This window comes from Macroventuria anomochaeta (assembly GCF_010093625.1).
Source record: "Macroventuria anomochaeta strain CBS 525.71 unplaced genomic scaffold BU25scaffold_27, whole genome shotgun sequence".
NCBI classification, from domain to species: Eukaryota; Fungi; Ascomycota; class Dothideomycetes; order Pleosporales; family Didymellaceae; genus Macroventuria; species Macroventuria anomochaeta.
In genome coordinates, this window is record NW_022985388.1 from 447,848 (window position 1) to 472,601 (window position 24,754).

The 24,754-nt window shown below is 53.3% G+C and overlaps 10 protein-coding genes across 10 annotated transcripts; 6 read left to right on the plus strand and 4 right to left on the minus strand.

Moving 5' to 3' along the window:
- Positions 1–530: 530 nt before the first annotated feature.
- BU25DRAFT_311684 (uncharacterized protein) lies at positions 531–1,378 on the minus strand (the record flags this gene model as incomplete). The annotated part of the gene is made up of 3 exons (XM_033702141.1): positions 531–631; positions 833–1,141; positions 1,192–1,378. Coding segments are annotated over 3 exons (597 nt in total), but the record flags the coding sequence as incomplete, so codon positions are not given.
- Positions 1,379–2,326: 948 nt separating this feature from the next.
- Positions 2,327–3,586, plus strand: BU25DRAFT_346426 (FtsJ-domain-containing protein; the record flags this gene model as incomplete). Its single annotated transcript, XM_033703096.1, has 5 exons — positions 2,327–2,575; positions 2,623–2,673; positions 2,720–3,247; positions 3,300–3,461; positions 3,512–3,586. 5 exons carry the CDS (start codon positions 2,327–2,329, stop codon positions 3,584–3,586), a joined length of 1,065 nt encoding a protein of 354 aa, XP_033559388.1.
- A 206-nt stretch (positions 3,587–3,792) lies between these two features.
- BU25DRAFT_413004 (DUF1750-domain-containing protein) lies at positions 3,793–6,355 on the plus strand. The gene is made up of 3 exons (XM_033706926.1): positions 3,793–3,939; positions 3,992–4,255; positions 4,308–6,355. Exons 1-3 carry the CDS (start codon positions 3,871–3,873, stop codon positions 6,003–6,005), a joined length of 2,031 nt encoding a protein of 676 aa, XP_033559389.1. The 5' UTR covers positions 3,793–3,870; the 3' UTR covers positions 6,006–6,355.
- Positions 6,356–6,909: 554 nt separating this feature from the next.
- On the plus strand, positions 6,910–9,211 carry BU25DRAFT_474279 (Di-copper centre-containing protein; the record flags this gene model as incomplete). The annotated part of the gene is made up of 5 exons (XM_033710897.1): positions 6,910–7,521; positions 7,582–7,721; positions 7,771–7,918; positions 7,973–8,094; positions 8,141–9,211. The coding sequence occupies exons 1-5, from the start codon at positions 7,197–7,199 to the stop codon at positions 9,209–9,211; spliced, it is 1,806 nt and encodes a 601-aa protein (XP_033559390.1). The 5' UTR covers positions 6,910–7,196.
- A 1,359-nt stretch (positions 9,212–10,570) lies between these two features.
- BU25DRAFT_413006 (kelch repeat protein-like protein) lies at positions 10,571–13,518 on the plus strand. Its single transcript, XM_033706927.1, has 4 exons — positions 10,571–11,404; positions 11,452–12,086; positions 12,139–12,260; positions 12,313–13,518. The coding sequence occupies exons 1-4, from the start codon at positions 10,819–10,821 to the stop codon at positions 13,346–13,348; spliced, it is 2,379 nt and encodes a 792-aa protein (XP_033559391.1). The 5' UTR covers positions 10,571–10,818; the 3' UTR covers positions 13,349–13,518.
- A 36-nt stretch (positions 13,519–13,554) lies between these two features.
- Positions 13,555–14,679, minus strand: BU25DRAFT_493176 (uncharacterized protein; the record flags this gene model as incomplete). Its single annotated transcript, XM_033711696.1, has 1 exon — positions 13,555–14,679. The coding sequence occupies one exon, from the start codon at positions 14,677–14,679 to the stop codon at positions 13,804–13,806; it is 876 nt and encodes a 291-aa protein (XP_033559392.1). The 3' UTR covers positions 13,555–13,803.
- A 314-nt stretch (positions 14,680–14,993) lies between these two features.
- On the minus strand, positions 14,994–17,749 carry BU25DRAFT_441639 (uncharacterized protein). Its single transcript, XM_033709244.1, has 2 exons — positions 15,304–17,749; positions 14,994–15,250 (listed from the first exon to the last, which is right to left on the minus strand). Exons 1-2 carry the CDS (start codon positions 17,583–17,585, stop codon positions 15,076–15,078), a joined length of 2,457 nt encoding a protein of 818 aa, XP_033559393.1. The 5' UTR covers positions 17,586–17,749; the 3' UTR covers positions 14,994–15,075.
- Positions 17,750–17,884: 135 nt separating this feature from the next.
- Positions 17,885–18,834, plus strand: BU25DRAFT_413008 (ribosomal protein S18). The gene is made up of 3 exons (XM_033706928.1): positions 17,885–17,981; positions 18,056–18,375; positions 18,424–18,834. The coding sequence occupies exons 1-3, from the start codon at positions 17,894–17,896 to the stop codon at positions 18,613–18,615; spliced, it is 600 nt and encodes a 199-aa protein (XP_033559394.1). The 5' UTR covers positions 17,885–17,893; the 3' UTR covers positions 18,616–18,834.
- A 28-nt stretch (positions 18,835–18,862) lies between these two features.
- BU25DRAFT_124923 (uncharacterized protein) lies at positions 18,863–19,482 on the plus strand. The gene has a single exon (XM_033700467.1). It carries the CDS (start codon positions 18,985–18,987, stop codon positions 19,357–19,359), a length of 375 nt encoding a protein of 124 aa, XP_033559395.1. The 5' UTR covers positions 18,863–18,984; the 3' UTR covers positions 19,360–19,482.
- A 1,908-nt stretch (positions 19,483–21,390) lies between these two features.
- BU25DRAFT_397851 (cation efflux protein) lies at positions 21,391–24,548 on the minus strand. Its single transcript, XM_033704889.1, has 3 exons — positions 24,052–24,548; positions 22,527–24,002; positions 21,391–22,475 (listed from the first exon to the last, which is right to left on the minus strand). The coding sequence occupies exons 1-3, from the start codon at positions 24,513–24,515 to the stop codon at positions 21,563–21,565; spliced, it is 2,853 nt and encodes a 950-aa protein (XP_033559396.1). The 5' UTR covers positions 24,516–24,548; the 3' UTR covers positions 21,391–21,562.
- Between the last annotated feature and the right edge of the window lie 206 nt (positions 24,549–24,754).

The window sequence follows — 24,754 nt, forward strand, 5'->3', positions numbered from 1 at the left end:
TTTGACTCCCTGCCGCAGGGAATCTTGGGCACAGCGGTCGCCCATCCTCGCTTCAGACACGCAAGCCTGTGGGGCTTCAAGGTGACCTTGGTTGTGGTAAGAGGTGACTGAAATCATCTGTATGAAGTCGTCTGTTGACGAGGGCATTGTGTGAGCAACTGTGGCGGATCCTCCGGTGAAGCTAAGAGTCACGGATAGAGGAGAACAGTGACATGTAATCCCAGCTGTGTCATCATTGGGTAGGTTCTATCCTCTCTCACTGGACGAGCAGGGTACCGGTAAAGACATGAGGCTCAGTGGGTGCGAGTAGCCGATGCCATGTGTACTGCCGTTACCTGTCAACAGGCAGGATGTGAGCCTGTGATTGGACGCTCATTGGGGCTTCGACGACAGTCTCAAAAGATGGACAGAAAGTGGGAGCGATATGTTATCGAGTCATCCTTGATGCTGCGGTCAGAGAACATGTTCTATTCTGCTATCTAGAAGTAGCTACAGACAATAACGAGCGCACAAATCCCTTAGATGAGCAAGGCAATGACACCTGCAAGGCCTCCAGCAGCTCCAAGTACCACCTGCGCCGTCTTCATAGCACCAGCCGTAGATTGAGCAGTGGTGACTGCCCTTGTTGTCGCTGTTGCTGCTGTGTTGATTCTCGGACGATCATCACTCGAACTCGCGCTTGTGCCAGCTCTCGAAGTCTGTGTAGCACTCCTCGAATCGTTGTCGTCATCAGAGCTGCTGGTTGTCTGTCGGTAAGACGAAGGGCGAGGCAGGCCACCACCGGAGCTGAAAACGGTAGGGCTAGTCGAACGCGCCGTATCAGATACACTACCTGAGCTTCCTGTGGGTGTTGCGAGGACCTGCACCCTCGTGCTCGTTGAGCCGCACACGTAGTGGTTCACCGTGCCTTTAGTTACGGAGCCCCACATAGTCATACACACGCCTGCTGTAGAAGCAGTACAAGCGAGTGCGTATTCGTCGTTGGCGCAAGCTGAATTGGAGAGGCAGGAGTTGATGGACGCTGAGCCCACACAAGTCGTGAACAGTTGACAGTCGGAACGCATGGTGCCAGTACAGCAACCAAACCAGGAGATTCTTTCGTCGTAAAGACAGTTTCCAACCGTGCAGGACACAGGAGCATCTGCCACATGATTAGTCTGCGACCAAAGACGCCACTTCAGGCATACATACCGCTCTCTCCATCGAGGTAGCCGCAGACACCATCATCCGCTTGTTGACGACGGAAGAGCTCGGCGAGAGATGGGGGTCCCCCAGTAGGTCTTGGTGAGCGGCCATTCAAATTGGCTTCGCTTGCTGCGGTTGGAGCAGGCCCAGGGAATGCGATGCCGAAGGCAGTCGAGCTGAGAGCCAGCAAGGTTATGGTCGACAAAACAAACATGATGAAAGGCCGGTTCGACTCTATTCAACCGGATTGTATGTTGTCTGGTTTCGCGTATCGTGCGATTGCAATCTTCGACAGCTTCGGCGAACACGCAAACTTATGCAATTTTCATCTGCACATTGAGAAGTTCGCGTAGCCATAAGGTCGCTCCAAGGCTGAGAGCTGACCCTAAGAAGCACCTTCATCGTCCACATGCCAGGGTGCTCCTGCTCTTTGCAGTATGGCAGGCCCACATCAGGAGAGTATATGGCTCTGAAAGCCTTGGCGGGAGATCTGATAGGAAACCACATGCTTTTGCGGCGTGAAAGCTTGACCAAAAGAGCTGAACATAGGCGAATGACAGGGGCCGTGAGCCTTGCGATGGTGTACAATTCAGGGGCAGGCGCCACGTTGACCAAGAATACGAAAGTCGCCGAGAGAAGGCTTGAACGAGGACTGTAAAAGAGAAGAGTCTTGGTGTGTGCGGAGAGAATGAAGAGCAACTACCAGCGAAAAGCCTCTCGTTTGAAGGCGGACTCACAGTCGTGCGAGTGCCCTAACAGCAGTACAGATCGAAGAAGACGTGCGACAGCGCAATCTAGTGAAGGTTTTTCAGCCTCGCAGGAACATACGGCTGTCCTTTCTTCATTCGGTCCGGGCGATGCAGGAGCTGAAGACGGCTCGTGTCAGACGGCGGCATACCAAGCGGACGACCACACTTCAATGGCACTTCCTAACAGCAAGGCCGAACCAGAGCTGAATGCATGCTGGTGCATCCGAAAGATGCAGTTGTTGTGTCTTGGTTTGATTGCTGGGTTTGGAGTTGTGTTGAGGTTGTGGAGAAGTCGAGCCAGGGTCATGACGATCCGCGACGGCAAGTGCAGCCCGCGGCAGTCCCAAAAGTTTGGGAGCTATGATGCTTGCTTGCTTGACCACGCCTTCTTCATGCTTTCACGACGGATATTCCGCCAGTTCACTGACAGCGTTCTGCTAGAGCCGGGCTATGTTACAAGGCCATTGTGCCTTGCCGCCAGATGCACTTCATGTTCCTCTTGTAGTCGAGCATGGGCGCCACGCGCTCGCCATGCATCCTCCTCCTCCACTAGATGGAAAACGCGTCAGGGCAACGACTTCTTCGCCCGTGAAGCTCGTGTGCAAGGGCTAAAGAGTCGCGCTGCTTTCAAGTTGCTTGAGGTAGTTAGATAGCGTCAATAGGTAGCTCCAATGCTGATGCATCGTAGTTGAATGAGAAACACAAGCTGTTCAAGCCTGGACAAACTGTCGTTGATCTTGTATGCTCAACTTCTTTATTTGCAAAACTACGCTGATTCTTCAAAGGGTTTCGCACCAGGCTCATGGTCTCAGGTCGCTGTAAATCGCACGACACCCGATGGACGAGTAATAGGTATCGACTTGATTCCGGCGCAGCCTCCACGAGGTGTATCTACGATACAGGGCAACTTCCTCTCTCCAGCGATCCAAGACGAAGTTCGAGCATACGTCCGAGATCCCACCCTGGGCCGACCGCGCAAACAGACCATTTCAGAAGAGCCGGATGGCCTTACCGAAGAGCAGGTGGACGAGTTGGAGCGAGGATACATCGACATCGAGAGACAAGCTCATATGGAAGGTGTTGGAATGGAGCGACTGGGACAGCCACCGGAAGGGTCTGAAAGCGTCTCAGACGCTAAGATGCCGTTGAAGGAGCGAGATCTACGCGACGGACGAGTCGTCGATGTGGTGCTTAGTGACATGTCAGAACCCTGGGACCAAGTCGCCGGCTTCTACAAGAAGAGCCTTAGTGACCCGTACTTTAGGATGATGAACACCAGCGGCAACCCCTTCAGAGATCACGCAGGCAGCATGGTAAGAAACGATACCCCTCTTGGTCATCTAGAGAACGTCGCTGATGTTCAAGGACTTGTGCATGGCTGCACTGACGTTCGCATTCGACACAGTGAAGACTGGCGGTCATTTCCTGTGCAAGTTCTACCAAGGACCTGAAGAGAAGGTTTTCGAAACAAAGCTCAAGCGCTTATTTACCAAGGTGTCGCGCGAGAAGCCGGAGTCTTCACGCAGTGTAGGTTCCGTGGAACTTTTGTATGTGTTAAATTCACTGACGACTGGCAGGCATCGAAAGAGGCGTACTTCGTAGCGCTGCGCCGCAAGGAAACTCCAACGAGAGAAGACGTCTTTCGGGAGTGAACTGTAGCTTGGATCTTGGCCCTAAGGCCCACAGAACATCAGTGTGTATGAGACCAGAAGATCCGAAGTTTATGATACCCAATGAAAGAGTTGACCCCTTCGTGTTGATGCATCTTGAGTGACTATCTTCCAACTGGCCCGTGCACCGCTTGGCGTGGAAGTCGCGATGCGCTCGTCGAACGCGCCATAGACCCGACCTCAGCGTTCCGAGCACTCGCGTCCGCCCTCCACATATCTGAGTAATTCGAATCGCGCGGCATCGTTGTCGCGTCACATTGATCAACATGTATGGCATGAATCAGGCGTACAATGCTGGCGGCGGCGACCCCAGCGCGCAGGTGCCGAACCACCTTGTGAGTGGGCCAGCAGCGGTTTAGGGTAGCTCGACTATGGCTAACAACACAGCTCGCCCACGTCCATCTGGTGTCTTCGTACCGCTTCCCTGTCCTGCCACAGCTACGACCGGAGCAAGCAGTCGAGCATCTCACCAAAGGACCTCAAATAGTGCGCGACACATCGCCCGTCGCCTGGACGTACTTCTCATCACCACCGCAAGATGGCACCGTCATCCTCACATGGCAGCCTCCTAGAATGGGGACACACTTTGCCTCCGATGGGATGGTCTGGGCAGACCCCGAGCAGACGTTTGAAATGCCGGTCCGCGGCTACGTATGCGCCCATACAGCTTACGGCTACAGGGAGCCTGACTGACTCTTTGCAGACATTGCAAGTGCTTGTCCACAACACGGGCTACCACTATCCCCACGAGCCATTTGCTATGCACTCTCGATACCGATACAGACTCACCGCGGGGCCAGGCACCATCGACCCGAACCTGTGGCTAGTACACTACAAGCCTGCAGACCAGCAACACAGACTTGCCGCAGGCCAGATCCCCGTACCACGAGAGACCCAGGCTACGCTGCAGATGCGCGCCCAGCTTCAGGCCGCCGGACCCCTCATGCGCAAGGAGTTTATGCTGCACGATGCGTCCAATTGGCCTAAAGTCGAGTTCGGACAGCAAGCAGCGATGCGCCAGCAACAGCAGCCATACTACAACCCCATGCAGCCCGGGCGACCCTATGTAGCGCAGCCACCGCCAGCAAAGCGTATGCGCGGCGCCCCTCCTGCGCAGGTCCGCCCACCAATTGCTGGAGCAGCACTTCCAGACACCTCTCTGGAGGATGAGGAGAATGCCACGCAAGATGCCTTCGACTTCCTGACGCCCCGCGAAATCAGCTTGTCGAGATACAAGCAGCATCACGAGTGGATGGAGGAAATCTTCTCATCGCCATACGCTGTGGGGAGCATTGCGCCTATTGACCTTGGTTTGGGTCTGATGGGCGAGCTGGCTCCTCTGACAGTGGGCATTTTGGATGTTCCAGGCGCTGAGAATCCGGACACTGCCAAAGACAACTACAAGATCAAAGATTACTACAAGATGAACCCTGAGCACCTCAAGGACTTCGAGAAGCGCGTTGCCGAATACACAAAGAATGAGCAGGCTGAGATCGAAAAGATGAAGGCCGACCACGCACGCAAAATGGCTCAGTTGAAGCGGACAAGAATCTACATCAAGGCCGAGAGGAGGCTGCGAGATCTCTCGCGCACAGCAGCAAACGAAGACGAAGGCACGGATCCGTCAGACAGCGTTGTTCGAGATTTGGAGAAGTCTTTGGGAGCCACGTTCGACGCGAAGAAGTCCGTGGTTTGTGTGGACAAGGGAGGCTTCATCGAAAGGCAACCATCTCCACCCCAGAAGGCGCAAGTAAACGGGGACGGCACACAATCAAATCCTAATGGCGCTTCCAACGGCTCCAACAACGACGGTGCATCGGATTTCGACAACACCGCTGCAAGCTTGCTCGACCAGTACGGAACCGGTTCTTTAGCAGGGACACCCAGTAACATCTCGATGCCGCGTATGTCGCAACCTCCGAGTCAGTCACAGTCAGCGGTCGGTACACCTAGTCTACTGACTGGGAACGCTGCCCAGCAACAGACATTTGATCAACAAACACCGCAGCTTGACACAGATGCCGGCAACGATCTTCTGGATCTGGACGTCGAAATGTCTGGTATGACAAACGCGGATGAGAAGGCAGCCGACGACTGGGTTGTTGTGGACGAGCAAGCGGGCAATGCTCAGCAGTCTGGTAGCAACCCTCAGCCAGCCACGAACAACAACACAACGACAAACGACCATAATACACTAGGTCAGTCTGCTGTTGATGCTGATGCAGGTAGCATGTTCGATAGTGTCCCCGACTTTACAAACTTCGACGGTATCGACACCGCTGGTGATGCTCTTGCAGACTTCGGACAGGACGACAACATGGGCCTCGGCGATCTTGTAGATGACTCGGCGTTTGGTGACGCCTTCCATGAGGAGATGGGTGGTGGTGGGAATAACGCATGAGCCTCATGAATATGTGCGAGGGCGCGATATGCTTGTGGTACTAGCGATCAGTTGCTTTGGTTCTGTGCGAATTGGCGTACAGGGGAACAGAGTATCACTACAGGAGCACGACGAGTCCCTTCGGCCTATAGGCTCCTTCTGATGTTTGTATAAGTACGAAGATAAGAATTGCAAGGATTCAGACGAGCGCAGTGTTGGCGCTTTCAGACTTGTCTACGGCAACCATTAAGGGCCATGATCCCGGCTGCATACCATGACGACCCTCGAGACAGGTTATCGGATCTCAGCGCGGCATGTAAATACATCTATGTCTTCCAGCGCAGTTAGGTTCTGGTTTAGATCGATGTGGTACGATGATAGAGGCCGAACGAGCCGTCTTTGTGTAACCGTGTCGGCCAATCATGGATCCGCAATCAACTAGTAGCTAAAGCTTCATTCATTGCGCAACCTCGTTCCTGCCCTTTACCAGCTGCGACCCTGAACAATATCAGTACACGCAGCCAGCCAGACAAGACTAATGTCGTCACCGGGTACACATCGTCACACGGCTACACCCTTCAGCAAGGCGAAACGCTGTGGCTTCGCCCAGATAGTCACGTCTGCTCGAATGGCTATCTGCTTTAGGAAGCTGAGCGTACAACGCGTCTCCTACACGGTGCACCCCGTTTGGGAGAGGCTGTATGCGCTCAATCACGTCAAGCTCGTATCGACAGCTGGTCTGTCTTCTGACCTTCGATGGATTCGCATCGGGAGAAGGGGTCCAGTCATTCCATCCCAGCCGACTGGAGGGAACCGATCGAAACGATCGCAAGATGTCGCGACCGCGTCGCGTCCACAGACAAAAGTTCATTCGAGAACGAACTATCTATGCTAATCTCGCGTCGTCGATCATAGCGACGCCTGCGGTCACACATGTGGAGACAATGTGCGCCATACCAACGTGAAAGTATCGCTTTCAGGGCCAGGAAGTCTGTCTCTTCAGTATTTTGAAAGCCCCATGTGGCACGTATGGCACGTTTACACAGTGTGTGACTTCCCGTTTCGAAGTACAGTGCATCAAGCAAATCCCCTTTTACTAGCCCTGCAGTACACTTTGACGGCTCCACAAAGCTTCTTTAACAGCCCTCTTGACCATTGGCTTCAAACAGACCACATTCCAAACTGACATCTACAGCCTCCAGATAGCTCGGCATGGCTAGCATGACATTAACTCGCGCACTTCAGCTGCTGCTCGTGGTCGGACTGCTCTGCTCATCTACACACTCCAAGATTCTACGCGCACATCGACGGTGGCATGCCGTTACAGATATTCACACTCACATACGGCGTCAAGATGTCGGCGCTGATTTCTTTCCGGTATTGGGCGTCCCTGGGCTCGGCCTCAACACTACAGCTCCTCGGTTAGAGATCCGCGAACTCCAGCGTAACCCAGACTTATTCAATGTTTACCTACTTGGACTCCAACGCTGGCAAAACACCAGCCAAGACGACAAGTTATCGTACTTCCAAGTTGCTGGTATGTCCGCAGCTTCTGAACGATGTCAAGTTCACTATGGCGTTTATTGACGACACAAAGGGATCCATGGCCGACCGTTCTTGCCTTGGGACGGCGTGGCCGGGCGCCCGCAGCCCCCAGAAGGCTATAAGGAGGGTTACTGTCACCACAGCAGTAATCTCTTTCCGACATGGCATCGACCTTTTCTGGCTTTGGTCGAGGTGAGCCAGTCAACCAAGCATCTGGCTTACAATTGGCTCACTGTGACAGGAACGCGTCTATCATCACGCTCGAGATGTTGTTGCTGAGTTCCCCGAGGGAGATCTGAAAGCACGTATGACCGCTGCGTTGCCGGCACTAAGGCTTCCGTTTTGGGACGCAGCTGCTGTGCCTCCAATTGGCACTGGATCTTATCCTTGTAAGTGTGCACCCTTCCTGCAGAATCTATGTGGGTTTTGGCTGACCTCAGCAGGGAGTGTGCAGAGAAAGACCATTGAGGTTGAGCTTCCAGACGGAAGTGGCTCAGTGAAGGCGACAATACTGAATCCTCTCTACTCGTACACTTTTCATCCACTTCCAAGCAAAGACATCTTTGTAAGTAACAAGACCCAGGAGGCCTTTCGAATGTTGAAGTTAGTAGGGAAAACTCCCATGGACACAATGGCAGACAACAATACGCTACCCCACGAATCGAAGCGCCAATGCGCAAAGTCAGGATTCCAAGATCGCTTTTCAACTTGATCTCAACTTAGTCAATCTACGGCAACGAACATACCAGATGATGGCTATGCAGAAAGACTACCACAATATCAGTAACAACGTGGTCTCCATCGGCGGTGTTCTTGACAGTCTTGAATCAGTACATGACACAATTCATAACACAGTAGGCAGCTCAGGACCAGGACACATGACGAACGCCGCGTACTCAGCCTTTGATCCAGTCTTCTGGCTGCTACACACAAACATCGACCGAATGACCGCCATATGGCAGGCACTGAACCCTGACAGCTGGGTTACGAATCACTCCAACCCAACAGCCACTTTCACCTCGGATGCTGATGCATACGCAGACGAGAACACTCCTCTACACCCTTTTCATCGCAACCAAGCAGGTGACTTTTGGACGTCTGCAAGTGTCCGAGACCATACCATCTTTGGGTATACATATCCAGAGCTCGTCGGTCTTTCAGAAGACGATACGCTTGTGAGGAGGGTCAACCAACTGTACGGCGAGAACGCAACTTCGCAGTTCACATGGAAGCTGGGCGATCCCGTCCCTTTGGCAAATGCAGACAACGGATACACCCACAACGAGCGCCAGTCGATCAGCATGAGCAGCCCGCAGATAGGCAAGCACCAGTACCAGTACTTCGCCAACATCAAGGTGCAGAAGTCCGGCTCGGAGGGCGGTTACAAGATCTTTGTCTTCGTAGGCCCTACAAGCATAGCGACTGCTGGCTCAACATACGATGCGACGTTGTGGATGCGGGACCCGAGTTTCGTGGGGTTCACTGGATTCCAGAGCACGAACAGCCACGGTGATGGATATGCTGGCGATCCGAACGCAAAGAGCGATGCCAATGGAGTTGTTGCCATGACGAAGGCACTGGAAGACCGTCTACGGACAGGAGAGTTGGCGAGTCTCGACGAAGATGCTGTAGACAAATACCTACATGACAACATGAGCTGGAGGATTACAACGGTACGTTGATGGTCAAAATCTCGGGCCTAAGTTGAGACTGACAATCATCAAGGCTGACCACCAAATCATCGCACCCGAGGATACGCCTGGCTTCCAGATTGACGTATCGTATGCAAAGATCAAGCCTTCTACACCTGACTCATTTCCTGAGATGCAGGGTGGTGGCTACAAGCATCTATTGCGAGCTACGAGTGGAAGGACAGGCGGTGTTCAAGATGGTTGACGTGAGCTATCGATATATAAGCAGCTCGTCTGGCTTTAGACCTTCTCGGCGTTATCTGGAGTTCCTCTCTCTCTCCAACATCGTAGAGGTGTCCGTTCGTGTGTTTCATTTTGTTCTAGAAGCCTACCATGGCAATGCATTGAGCACTTCAGTCCCTATGCTTGCTCCTGATCATCAACGCTCCGCTCCGCACTCACCGGCGTCCGATCGCCTCACCATTCCGTGACAGATCGCTGTCGAGCATTCGAACGCGTGTCCCGAAACATGAGGTCGTGCAGCTGGGTGGCTCATGCTGTGTAGCACCGGAGCCCACGACACACGGCTGCACCCGAAGACAAAGCTGTCCAACCGTGAGCCTCACCGCTACTAATATAGACGCGATATGTTGTGCATGGAAGCGATGTAAAGGTTGACAGAATCATCACAAAACACAGCCACATTCCTTGCACGTTCAACGGCAGATGCAGCGCTAGCAGCTCAAAATAGAAAAGGGTCGCAGAACAGATAGGTGCGCTATCGAAATCTCCGTTGGTAGCGGGTCTGTAAGCGGATTGTTCGCGATCAGGTGAAGCGCTAGAGGTGCCGAGTACGATGAGTGTGTACTGCGTTGGGTATGGGCCATGCTTGTGTACCGCATCGCAAATATCGACTCGTGGGCGTGCAGGAACCCTCGAAGAGCGTCGATGGGACGAACAACAGGAATTGAGCGCAACAGCACGAATCGAGGTCGTTGTCCGCGATGCCATCATGCCTACGTCGGCGGGAGCGCCATCGCAGATGGCAGCTGCAGGCAAGCCAATACCGAAATTTGGAGCGGCAACGTTGACAAGTTGGTTCCCTGATGTGGTCCCACAAGTCCGCTAGCTCTTGTCACAAGAGCTGGCAGAGGGCACTCTGCGGCTAGCGAATACATTCCCCTGCTTCGTCTGCGGGAGGCATCGCCAACGAATCGCCGTGGACTGATCACTGCCGTTACGAGCCGCCTCATGACGTGCGCCTACCGTCGACCTTGGAGCAAACGGCACGGCATGGTGTGCAGCCGGACTGCGGGTACGACGGTGCTGGTTACCGCTGGAGCATATCCACCCTTGTATCCCCAGGCCGCGCTTTCCAGCTTCTGTTTGTTTTGTCGTGTCTGCTTGAGGGTTCTTCCTTGTGAACAGTGCTAGAGAGCCGTGCCATTCTGTGGAGACTCTGTTTGACATTCCCTGGTGCTGCGCAAATCAGCACCTCCCGCCTCGCCACCCGTCCTTCACCTGGACGCCTGCTATCGTCGCGAGGACTGCTCTATGAGCCGCTGACCCTTTTCACTGGACTGGCGTCAGTTAGCGGCATCGCCCCTCCCATATCAATCCTTCCGCCCTGGGATCGTTCTTGCCTCCACTGAACAACAATGGAGCAAGTACGACCTCAGCCTGCGGCTGCAGGTGGCCGCCGCCGTTCGATATTCACAGAGGTCGGTCTGATCGATGAGCACACGATCAACACAAAACGTAGTCCGGCACCAATCCTCATCACTGAGCAAGCATTGAGGCAGACACGACCATCGAGAACAGTCAGATTTCGCAGCAGGAACAGCGTGTTTGGTGGGAAAGATGGCATCGAAGAAGTCGATGACGAGAGCGATTGGGAGTCGGTGGACGAGGAGGACAAGGAAACACGACCGACCTCAACAACCTCAGTCACGCACACAATCTCGAACTCGAAGCTCTACCGAGCAGGACTCTTCACCATCGTGCTGGCCCTGATGCTGCCAATCATCCAGATGATCTCGATTGCGCCTCTCAGTGTATACGGCAGCTCTATCCCACGAGCTAGCATCACATCAGTAGCGGAACGATCGACACTCGTAGAAAGGGCAGATTCGCAGACCGACGTGTGCAAGCGTTGGAGTGGTCAGAGTGCTATTGTCAACGGTACACTGTACATGTACGGTTTCCGCACGACCACCGATGCACAACAGAAGACCGACACATGGAGTAAGCTGCTTGTTTTTACATATCGATCTCTTGCTAACGATAGACAGCGAACGACTTCCTAAGTCTCGACTTGACCAAGTCATGGCAAATCTCCAACCCCTCCCTGACTGGCATGCCTCAACCTAGCGGCCCGCCCGCCGTCTCGCTCGGCTATCTCTACTCCTCGCACAACTCTCTCTGGCTCTACGGCGGTCAGTACTCGGACTCTCCCGCAGAGGAACCCGGGCCGAATTCTATCTGGGAATACAACATTGGCAGCAAGTCGTGGGTCGAGCACGCGGACCCGAAGAGCTCAGCTGGTACCAACGCTGAGGGCGACGGCCAAAGCATACAACGAGCCGCTGAAGGTGCTGGATTTGGAGTCACCGCTCTGGGCAGGGGATGGTACTTCGGTGGGCATCTGGATGACTTCACGACTGAAGGCTGGAGCAACCAGATTGCTCGTGTGTACCTGAAAAGTCTACTCGAGATCACATTCCCCGGACACAGCAACGATGCAGTCGAAAGCCTGAAAGATGGCAAGAAGGCTGATAAGGAGCCCGTCTACAGAAACATCACCACGGGTGGTATCCAGGACACTGGTTCATTCCCAGAGCGTGCTGACGGTATTCTGACCTACGTCCCTGGGTTCGGTAATGAAGGTCTTCTGATAGGTTTTACTGGTGGTGATAATGACACCTTCGTAAGTCTACAGCCACAGTCGTACTACCGTATCAGCAGCTGACAACAAACAGGCGCAAATGAACGTTATTGATGTGTACGATATCGCCGAATCGAAGTGGTACAAGCAAAGTACCTCTGGAAAGATGCCTCCTTATCGCGTTAACTCCTGTGCCGTAGTAGGAGCTGCAGCAGAGTAAGTCGCTTGTCATTGTCTTTCTGTCCGCCTCGATATTAATCCATACCAGCGGTTCGTCCTACAACATATATATGTTCGGTGGCCAGAACCTGCAGCCCTACGGCAACCAGACCCAGAAGGATGATATGTGGATCCTGTCTGTTCCCTCATTCACCTGGATCGAAGTCGACCAAGATTCCCAAAGCGTTCCCCCCGCGCGCGCTGGCCACTCTTGCCACGTCTGGGATGGCCAGATGATCATGATCGGTGGCTACGTTGGGCAAGAGCTTTCGTGCGACAGTCCTGGCATGTACGTCTTCAACATGTCCAGTCTGTCCTGGAGTGACCAATTCACTTCGCTCACAGGAGGAAAGGCACTGCAAGACTACACCGGCGAGGGCAGTATTGGAAATCCTCTTGCTCAGCAAGCCAACCAGCGTGGCTTCAACACCAGCGCTGGTGTCGAAGGTTCGTACGGCTACCGAGTCCCAGAAGCTGTCCAGAAGGTCATCGGTGGCAGTGCCCTTGGCGGCGCGACTCTCACTGCACCCGTTCAGACACCTACTGCCGGGCCTCTTGCAACTGGAAAGGCGATGACCTATACCGTCACTGGACCCAACGGCGCTTCGTATACCGAGATTGTTACTTCGAGCGGCTCAGCGAACGGTGACTCTGGGCCCAACGTTGCCGCCATAGTCGCTGGAGTAGTTGCAGGTGTCTTCGCCGTGATTGCGGCCTACTTCGCCTTCTGTGCATGGATCTACCGCAAGCAAGTCGCGATCTGGAAGAAGCATGCCGCAATGGTCACCGCAGCCGCCGAGAAGCGCGACAACACTTTCACCAGCAGCAAAATCTCCAGCGAGCGCGCTCCAGGCACAATGGCTGGCAGCACCGCTGGCGGCGCCGCAGCAGGCAGCTTCGACATTCAGCGTGGTAGTGGCGAGAACACAAGCTATGGCGGTGCCGGCGCGATGAACTGGGAACGGAGGAGTAGCGTAGGAAGCGTCACAGAAGACTTGCTAGACGGGCAAGAACCGAGTTTCTGGGGTACGAGAGGTGTGTTGCTCAACCCGCGGAGGAGTTTGCGTGTTATAAACAGGGATTGAGGTGTGTCTGTACTATATACCCAGCTGTAAGTTTTCAATCGTTCGACCTAAGCAAAGCATGGTATTTGGTGGTGGATAGAAACATAATGGGTTATTTGACGTCGCATACATACAGACGACCTAGTAATGATAATGATCAGAAGTACGTTTGGTTATTTGATGGATTCATGAAGTGAAAAATGAAGTGAAAATTTCTTATGTAGTACCTGTGCCTGACGCTACTCTACGAGATTCGTCTGAACACGCTTTCCCCATGTATGTTCAAAGTATTCTTCTCCCCGTCATGAAATCCCGTTCTCTTGCCGTGATGTAGCGAGGACGTCCAGAGCATCCAAATAGCTCTATAGAAACTGTCCACGATGTGTTTGAGAGCCGTCCATCAGTCCTCGCCGATCAAGTTCTCGTCCAGTGTCAATCGAGGAGTTCCTTCAGAGCCTAAGGCGCGAGTCGTGCACCTAGATGCCCTCTGGATCAGCAACGAAGGTAGCAGGCGCAAATCCATCCCCACCCTCCACCTCACCTCCCTCACCGAACGCACTCGGCCGACACATCGCGCTCCCCATCTGCCCACCAATCAGCTCCGGCACGCTCGTCCTCACATTCTGGCGCGTCGAATCGCTATACCCCAGCCTGCCACAACAATCATCGGTCCTGAAATACTCGCAGTAAGAACCCTTGTTCTGGTAGATCGTGCGGACTTGGCGGGAGATGGTGGGATGGAGGGAGACGCACTGGCTGGTGGCGGAGATCTTGAAGCAGGGGCCGGGGTTGATGTCTGGGGCGCAGAGGAGTGTGTCGCCGACGGGAGAAACGGAGGAGGTTAGGTGGTGTGGTGTTGTTTCGGTTGTGGACTTGGCACGGGTGTCGATGGTATGTGCAGCAGCAGCATCTTCCTGAGGAAGAGGAAGTATCTTCACGGCGGCTTTGTTGGTGCTAGCCCCAGCTTTAGAGTACGGGAGGCAGATAACGCCCGTCAGCACGGGTGGCCACTTAGAACTGACATCCGCGGCCTGCTCGTTCGATCCGGAGTCAATCGTGAAAGCGGTGTTGTCGCACCGGTTGCCCTGCGAGTAGGAACACAGGTTACCTTTGCTCTGGATGATGGACTGCACGTTGAAGCGCGCGGGCGCGTCGAGCTGGATGCACTGCAGGTGCGCGTTGACGGTGACGCAGTTACCCTGCTGGCGAAGACCGTTGCAGAGCTTCACTTTGCCGAGCTCGAGGGAGGCGTCGGTGGTCACGGTCGTGACGGTGATGCCGCCTGGGGTTGGTGCGGCGGAGGTGAGAGCGAGGAGGCTGGCCAGGCCGGCGAGAAGGTGGGAAGCGCGCATTGTGCCCTCCAGAATGTGCCAGTAGCTTGTGATCAACCAAGTAGGTCGTTGTGTTTCGTACCTTCCTTGTAGGCAAGTTGGAATAGGGAAGCTGAGGACGTGTGAGTGTATATATGTGCTCAATTTGGAAGCGTGGGTGTGTGTGGGTGTAGGGAGGAAGAAGGAACAAAAGAAAGAGAAGCGGGATTGAAGCGAAGGAAGCGGTATATAAGGACAACGTCCATGGAGGTGGTAGCGGTGTGGTTGCGGTGCCCACGTGCAGCCTCAAGGACAGCAAATGGGCAAGTGAAAGCCAGCACGTAGAACTGTACCGCCTCATTGAAGGTAATAGCATTTTGCTGTTGTCTCATCTTTTCCTTACTTCCTACAACATGTCGTACATATTATACAGCTATCTTACGGGTCGAGGTCGCGGTTGATGTTGTACTGCTTGTAGCCAAATCCGTCCATAGTGACCCAGTGGCCCAGAGCCTCCATCTCTTTCCACACGTCGGGGTATAGCTCCTTGATCCAGGCCTCAACCTTTCCTTGCTTCTCGATATTGGTCGTCGTATTGTACCAGTTACTGAGACTGCAATACTGTTAACATGGACTACGGCTATGATCAGTCAAACATGTACTTACATGTAGAAATCTGGCGTGAAACCATACTCCTCCTCAACGGTCTCGACGAGCGCCAGCGCCTCGTCGTGCAAGAAGTTGCGTGCAATAGCGGACAGGTAAGCGGTAAAGATCTTCTTGTCGATTTCGATGTCCTGCTCCTTCAGTCGTGCCCAGATCGACTTAGCGTGCTGATCGCCCCATGGCATACCTTCACACGAGCGAAATGCGATAGCGATGCTGTTGTATGAAGGTCCTTCCTTGGACTCGCAGATCTCCCTCCAGAACTCGAGCGCTTTCTTGTTGTTTCCGCATGCCGCATGAGCAAGCATCAGGGCGTTGCGTAGCTTTGTGTTCATTTCAATCCTGAACTCGAGCTTCAGTTGATTGTTGACAAGTTCTAAAGACTCGGCATCGGTACATCGAGCGAAACCAGTGAACGCAGCAATGTAAACGTCGCGATTGGCCTGGTGAGATTCCGCAGTGTGGTTGCGCATATGAAAAAAGACGTGGCAAGCCATATCTGAGCGGTTGCGCGCGAAGAATTCGTTCATGAGCTGTATGCGGTCTTCGCGAGATGTTTCGGGAAAGGTGTTACGCAATATCTGATAAGCATCCCAGGCATCTGCTGTACTATTCTCTCCGTCCAGTATGAATGCGCAAAGGCTCTTGCTAATGACTGCTCGTTGAGCTGGGGAGTACTGATAAGCATGTACTTGGAGTAGGTCCATGGCATCGTGTATCTCGACACGGCGGAGGTGCAGAATGCAGAGTTTCGCGACAGTTTCTGGGGCAAAGCGCGCTTTCCGCTCATGCAGGTCGTCCACGATTGCCATAACGTCATCATAATGGTGTTGTTTCGACTCGCACAAGACCTGGATAAGCTCGTTGACAGCTGCGACGCTAGCCTCTGAGCCCTTGAAGTCGCCTTGCAGGTTGTAGTATGCTGCCCTTGCTCCATCGATGTCCTTAACAGATAGGCGATACTGCATCTGCATGGTGTAGGTCTGCTCATTGGGCAGAATTCCTCGCTTTTCTCCCATAGCGATGTAGCGCTCAGCAGAGTATGGATCCTGCCTTGACATGGCGAATTCGACTAGGAGGTTGATGGTATCAACGTCTGGATATACGGGGGCCTGTGCTTCCTCGGTACGGCGTATCATCACGTTCATCATCCGCTCGATTTCGTCTACACCCTTTCCTAGAGCTGCTGACCAGAGGAAGATAGCGTCCCACCCTTTCTTGTCAGGCACCTTTCCTTTTGTCAGACCAGCGACTACTTCTTGGCCGAACGTCAAGTCGCCACCAAGCGCACATGCCTTGAGTAGAGCAGTATAAGTGTTCCTGTGGACACTTGCGACCTTGTCATTTTGCGCACTTTGCGCAACCACGGGCCGCGAGTACCAGAACTTCGCAATATTTAGCTGTTGCCGGCCAGAAAAGAAGGACACAAGTATAGACTGCGTGAGTTCCGTGAGTGGCACCGAACTCTTGTTAAACATTTCTGTCGTTTTTGCCATCTCATCACTGTTGTTCTCGCGTGCGGCTCCAACAAGGACTCGGTTCCAGACATCGCGGGTGACCTTTCTCTTCTTTGTCTCTGGTGTATTGGAGTAGTCGTTGTAGTACTTGGTGGCAATCTCTCTCGCCTTAGATGTCGCACCATACAAAGACAGCAACTCTACAAGCTTTGGCCTGATGATCAAATCGTACTCTTCCTCTTTCGTCATCTTCACAGATTTGGATGTCGTCTCTGTTACACCAGTCGTAACCTCTCTGTCTTCCATCTTCGCGATCTGGTCGATCAAGGCTGAACCAAATTGAACGTGTGGCTTTCCTCCAGTTTCCGGACGTCGTCGATAGTTTATGAGTTCGTTAACAAGAGCCAGGAGCTCGTTGCTTGTGAGCCAATCTTCTCCACTCTCTTTGGGGTTTTCCACGAGATGTTGAAAGGTGTTATGTGCCAGCCCGATGTGAAAGTCCTCAAATGGCCCCTTCTTGGATACGAAGAAACTCTTGAAGGCCTCGGCGAGGTCCTTGGCATTCGGCGGTCTTGCTGACGTCTGCTGGGCGTGCGCAAGTTCGCTCATCGTCTCAAGACCAGCGGGGATATCCATCTTCTTGATCTTGCGCTGCGACTTGAACAAGCCACCGAAAAAGGCCCTTCGCTGCGACTGCGGAAGCGCTCGAGCGCCATGGTGGGTTATGACGGACGGTCGCAAACCTCGCTGTCGACATCCTCGGTACAGAAGGGGCTCATTGGCGATGATGCTGCGAAAGACGACGCGGGTCAGATGTGAAGGCATGGCGGCGGTGGCTCGGAGCTGCGGACTCGATGCGGGCTTTCGGGAAGGCGATTGACGCGTGGAGTAAGTAATATATCAAGCGCGGACGGCAGCCATGAATCCGAAAACGATGAACAACCACTGTACACGAAGAAGATCAGACGAAAGCGCGGTGCAGGCGGCGGCGGCGGCGAAGATGGGAGGGGAAGCTTCCCTGCATGTTCACGTCAGTAAACTTTAGCTATCACTAGCGCGGCTGCCAAGCCAGTGCATCTCGAAAATGTGGAGGAACCACGGCACGCGACAGCAGCACAGCAACACCCGCCAACATGTCGATAACACGGTTCGCGTTCCGGGCGCCGGTAGCCGTCAGCAAGAACAGCCTGCGGTGCTTCTCGTCAGGGCCCCAGAACCAGGGTGCGCCCCCCCTCCCCCTTCCCCCCCCAAGTCTCCTCCGCGGCTCCTCCGAATCTCGCACTGAAGCCCAGCAGATGATGCCCTCCTCTCCATCCTCGGTAGCAGCGCGGCCCGCAATCCCCCAGCCGGCCAGCAGAGTCCCGCTGGATCTTCTCTGGCCACCCGTATCGCCCGCGATGCCGGCCTCGACCGCCCTACACAGACCCGCGAGATGATCGAGTCCGAGCGGAGGTACCAGTTCCAGCGCCAGATCTACCGCAAGTGGCAGCCCGGAGACGTCTACTCGCCCCACGACTTGACCGGCGCCGAGCAAAAGAAGTGGAAGTTTGGCCGCAAGAAGCCCCAGAGTGACGCGTTCGATGTGCTAGGTATCAACCCGGTGAACGAGTACAAGGTCGGTGGTTTGAGGGTTTATCTTCGGCTTGGAGGCTGACAGCATCAGAATTTCACAATCATGTCCGAGTACATGACCGAAACGGGGCGGATAAAGCATTCCAAGGACACGGGCCTGCGACCCAAGAACCAGAGGAAAATCGCAAAGGCCATACGGAGAGCCATTGGACTCGGTCTGATGCCCAGTGTGCACAGGCATCCATTGGTACTGAAGAAGAGCAATCCAGCGAGGTTCTTGTAAGGGTTGGATGTTTGTATAGTATGGCGTACTTGTGACATGTACATTTGAGTGTAAGCATAGCAGAGGGCGTTCAAAACAAACGCGGATACACTGCTCAAGGGCCATGGAGCCTGTATTTCCACATTCCTTATTTCTCTGCATCTCTTACCGCACATACGATATGCATTTGATTGTTGGATCCACGGTGGTCTGCACGCTTTCAGAAAACCCAACAAGGTTAGCCTGGCTCAAGCTGGTCACGACGGTCTCGACCGCCTAAAAGCATCCGCACTGCCACTCTCCTCATATACGATCCCCAGCCCTTGGGTCGCTTCCTTGGAGCTTGCACGAAGAGCCCACTTCTTCATGTTCCTGACCTGAGCCATACTCATGGATCCTCTCACCGGATGTATCCACCCTCCCCCCCCCCCGGCGCACTGCACCAGCAACATTTTCGATTGTGATGTTGTTCGGATACGCTCTGGGCTACTCCGCGAGCTGGAGAACAGCGCGTCGAGAGTTAAGATCAGACATCTGAGGATTGACTTAACGAATGACGACCGCTGCTACGACACATGTGGTTGGGAAGCACACTCGAGCTATATGATTCACAGTACTGCCATGCCGGCCTTCGGTGCGCTACAAAGTATCGATGTTTTAGTCGAGGACGGGTTGGCGAATCGGATGCAGTTCATTGAGGAGACCTATTGGGGAAGTTGCCCGAGAGGGAAGGTGAGGATCGTAGATGGGAAGACTGGGGAATGAAATGATGAGAGTACGAGTGGGGTGTAAGCAGATTGGGCTGATAATCGATGTAGGGAGGGGGATGGGGAGTGGATCCATGAGGACAGTGGAGTGTATGCGGTTTGGGCGGTTTGGGCGGATAGTAGGTGTAGGAGTGTGGATGGGGAGTATGTGTTTACGAGGCTGGTGGACGATGAGGAGGAGAGTTTTGAGAAGCGGGTAGAGGCGGTAAAGTGGTTCAAAGGGTTACCGAGTATTGATCTGGGTCATTGAGATATGTGGATAATGTAAGTCATGTGTAATGTATGACCCTTTCTTGCAACAGAAAATTCACTGCTCATGTATCGTTGCAATATCAATTTCAACTCTGAATACGAGCATCCTGCGAGCGGCTCGATACAACATGTCTTTGTGTGAAGCCTTGACCACCTGAGCACACTTGGAGGTGACATGTCATTTGGATGTAGCATTCAAGGCCCGACCTATCACTAGATCTGTGCAAAGGACGAGAAGTTCATGACCTTTGTCTTGTAGCTCTTTGGAGGAAGCAGAGAACATTATATGTGCGACCGGTTCGTTGTCTCTTTTATCATGCAGTCCAAAGGATCGAGCCGATCATAGAACTTTCAGCGACGGTTTCCTGACCGGAAGGAGAACGACATGAACAGACTTAGGCAGAGCTCTGAAAAATATAGTGCACAGCTAGAAACATGCATCTGACCCATGTTTGTTTTCTGGCCAGAAGGCGAACGCATGTGCACCCAACGACCAGACTAAAGTCGAGTGTTGTTGTTTGGGAGGCATTTGAACACAAGCGTGAAGGCCTCCAAGGCTGATTCTCAGAAGGGGAAGAGGAAAAGATTATAGCTTCCACCTTTTTTCGAGGACAGGCAGGACCATCCAAGGCCTTAGTGAGGACCTGGGAAAGGGGCAGAAAACACACGCGTTTGGGATGTCTTGCCTTCGAAAGTTGAGAAGCAACGTTATTGAAGAAAGTAAGACGGCCTGAAGCTCTACACAGATTTCATGAATGCAGGCTCACCGGGATGTATACATGTGCGGACATGAGGTCTTCGGGCATTTCAGGCGGCAAGGCATGATATGGTGTGCGTTGGGCTTTGGAAAGTGGAGTAGACATTCTTGCTGCTTATGAGATTGAATCGAAGGCGCTTAGGGCTATGTTTTGATATCGTAGTCTCTCTGGGAAGAGCAGAAAGGACATGCAGCTTCAAATTTTTGGTTTTGGTAAGGTCATGGGCGGAGCTAATGAAGAAGAAAAAGAAGGGGCATAGCGACCATAAGAAGCCAAGTCTCTCAAAGACAACTAACACATATTGTGAACATGCGAAGCTTCGAATATTCCAGGACGCCAGAGCATGCCTTCGTCTTAGTCACGATTTTTTGTGGAACACTGGACTTTTGGTGTTCTTGTGCCTTTACTTAAGGCCGGCAGGAGCATAGCGTCTTGGTACAACTCTTTTGGGAAGGAACAAATGGAACACATGACCATGTTTTTTGTCTTCATGAAGACAGAAGGGCGAGGTTGATGCAGAAAAGAAACAGGTCGGGTCTCAGGCGGTTTTTTTGGCCGCAAGACTCTCTTCAGGGGAGCAGAAAGCCAGGTTACTTTTGTGCTCCGGGGGCAAAATCGGCTTGCCCATCACTTGTTCTCAAGTGGTTTTTGTACAAGAAGCAGAGCAAACATGATTTCTGACTGTGATTTTTTCTTTCGAAAATTTGAGTTTTCATCAGGGCTTTCAGACAGCGACAGACATGGATCCTTTGGGTCATCATTTTTCATAAAAGGAAATAAGGTATGTGATGTGGACGTACGAGCCTTTGGGATTCTGGACTCCCAGGACATGGCCGTGGACGCAGTCGATTATGAGATAGCAGACAGACATTTCTGCCAGTTTGGTGATTTGATCGACAAAAGACAAGGTTATGGTAACCGACTTTTGGGAAGGGTAACGGATATAAGCGCGTCTACTCACGATTTTGAAACTTTCAATGCTGGAGCTGATGATGGAGAAAAGAAGGGGATATAGAGATCGATACCATTTGATACCTGCAAGTCTTATGTGCAGATTGCCGAAATTGTGAATTTCGAAGATAGGCTCTTATGTTTCTACATGATATACATCTCCGTTACAACGACCGAAACTCCGGCTAAATGCTATACAAGAAATCAAAAAGATATGTCCATAGCTGTTAATGTATAAGCTCAGCTCACCTTATTCCCGCCGCCGCACCAACAGCGTCCGTCACCCTCCCTCTCGACGTGTACGACAACGTCCATATTCTTGCCCTTCAGGAACTGTATTGTGCGCTCTCGCACGTCCTCTAGATCTGCGGCTTGAGAAACGATGATGTGAATGACGCCGAGGATTCTTTGCTTTCCGGAAGTGTGGATGTGGTCATGATCGTGACCGTGGTGATCATGTGCGTGTGTGTGGCCGTTCAAGTGCGAGTGGGAATGGGAATGTGCGTGGTCATGATCGTGGTCGTGTCCGGAGTGCTTGTGCTTGTGTCCGTTGGCATGGCTATGGTCGTGGTCATGGTCATGGCCGCCGTCACAGCTGCCGTGCTGATGCTCCTTCGCATGGGACTCTGCGTGCGCGGCGCCCTCGTCTTCCAGCCAGAACTTTGGCACTGTGTAGCCAACAACCCCACGTAGCGAGCTAAGCTCCTGCAATGTGTTGCGCACGCCATACTCTGCGTCAGTAGGAAGAGACAGCATCAGGCGCATACCTGAGCTCTTAACAAGCGGGATCGCAGACAAGAAGATGAGGACCGCGATGATACATGATGCAATAGGATCCCAGCCGGACCAGCCGTAGTACTTCGTGAGCAAGGTAGAAATGATGACGGCTACAGAGCCAAGAGCATCGGCGAGGATGTGTAGGAAGATGCCCTGCATGTTCTCGTTGTCATGGGAGTGACCATGACCATGGTCGTGATCTCCGTGATCATGCGAATGTCCATGGCCGTGGTGTGCATGGCCAAAGGCTGTGAGGCCTACGATATTGACGAGGAAGCCAAGGATACTGACAATTAAGAGTTCGTTCAGTCGTTGAAGCTCATGACCTTCCCACAAGCGTTCGAAGGCATCAAAGATGATCTCTACACTGACGAGTCTAGGTTGCGTTAGTAAGAGGTCAATACACGAAGTTAAAATATCGACTTACAAAAGAAAGACACCGTTGGCGAAACCGGACAAAGTGTCGATCTTGCCATACCCGTAGGGGAAGCGAGCATTGGGGCGCCATTTGCTCATGACCGCCGCTGCAAGACCCACTGCAAGACCAGCACAGTCGAAAAGCATATGGATACTGTCGGTGAGCAGACCCAAAGAGCCACTAACGAATCCATAGAAGAATTGGACCATCATGAAACTAAGGTTGAGAACTCCAAAGTACGCAATTCGTCGTGAATCCCTCTCGATCATGACACTGTGAATAATGGAGCCTGGTGTCGTTTGCGCAATGAGGAACGCGGAGACTTTGGAAGGGTTTGCATGAAGGTGGTGTTCATGTTTGTGGTCGTGCGAGTGACCGTGGTCTGCGTGTGTATGTTCGTGAGCATGCGAGTGTGCGTGAGAAGCACGAGTATCCCACGCAACGCCGCAAGCGTAAAGTGTGTAAGACAACCCAGTGAACACCAAATGATACCATTCAGGTAGGGTTTGCCATCCGGTGAATGCAATGACAAGAAGGCCGCCGAGGTGCAGTCCAATGTACTGTTGACTTCGTAGGGCAGCTGGAAGCGATAAAAACACAAGCGCCGTCGCTGATGCAACCGATAATGCCGTGAAGATGATTGTGTGTTGCGAGAACGATGAAGCGGAAGAAACGAAAATGGAATACAGAAGACTGATGGTCATGAGGCTAATGCCAGATATGCAGGTTAGCAGGGCAGCTTCTGATGTGCTGATCAGAGGCGAAGACGGCTTGGGCAAGGATGCTCGCGCAGATCCTTTGCTGATGTACGAATCCTGAGTCTGGCTACCTGTGATCAGAGACCAGCCAGCTGTGGGTAGAGGTGGGGGAGCCGCGAATATCGATGTGAACAGAGCACCGTAGCCAAGCAGGGCGCATGCCGGATGGCCCCAGGCCATGACATCGACGATAGTACCAATAAACAGGACTGCGAACGTCGTCCTTCGGGTCCGCAGGGTCCTTTTAAAATCATCCCAGTGCGTGTGTTTGCCCGGTCTTTGATCTGTAGCGCCAACACCTGCTGCAACCGCAGTCAGAAGCACCAAGGCTGTCTTTGCGCCACCTATCTGCATGGTAGCATAGAAAGGCAGCAGGACACCGGCGATGTTGCTGAGAGTCTGTTTGAGACTGGCAGCATCCCGCAATGCCGTTGCGATACCCCTCGAGCTTTCTGCCTTTCGCCGATCAAGCGGCTGATCTAGACTCGATCGAACCCTTGCTACAAGTCCCACTACAAGCAATGTCGTCGATGTGAGGAAGAGGGCGTTTAAAAGGTGTGCTTCGTTCGCGGCGGTTTCGGCGGCGACCGCTGGCTCATTTTGAACGAGAGCCTCTGATAGTGTCGCAGGTAGCTTTCGTGCAGCACTCGGGTATGCTATAGATGCAAGGAGGTACGGGAGAGGGATGAGCAGCGCAGTGAGTGCTTCGGGGAGGTCTAGGAATGATCTGCCACAACATCAGTACTGTTACAACACAAGGATTACGTAGTCCTTACAAAGATGGCTGCACTGGCGCAGACTCCTGTACTGGTGAGAACAGGCCATACTTCGCTGCCGCCGCATTCTTCCTTGGTGTTTGGGGCGAGTCCAAGCCAAGTCTGCTGTTTGTCCTACCATTCGCAAAGGAAGTCAAGCTGTGCGTGGAGCCATTCGAGTTGGTATGGGCGTGAGAGTGGGAATGGCTGTGGCCGTGGCTGTGGCTGTGGCTGTGGTTGTGCGCATTGCTATTGTACTCGGCATACGGCGAACGCACCGCGCCATACAGTTGTCCGCTCATGTTTGGTCTGTGGTGTTGGTGCCCTGACGTAGGGTTGTTCCCTTCCTCTACGGGTGACAGGACCTTGGAGCGTCCGCTGCTATTCGGCGAGGGTGCTGTGAAGTAATGCGACTGCGATTGCGAGCGCCCATGGCCGTGAGAATGCGAGGTGGGCGCGATAGGCAGTGCGTACGTAGACGCCATCTGCTAGCACTGCGTGCGGGAGTCCGTTCTCGCTGTGTCTTGACTCGGTCTCGGTGGTGCACGCAAAGGGCAAGGTGGGCCGTCTTGGGGGGGGGGGGGGGTCCGTATCGCTCTTGCTCCAGCAGACCACGATGCAACGAGTATATGTACAGAAGCAAGAAGTGATTCGAACGGGTGGGGCGTCGACGACAGCAACGTAATGCAGTTTGGAGGCGCCTCTATCTGCTTCGATAGCGGCG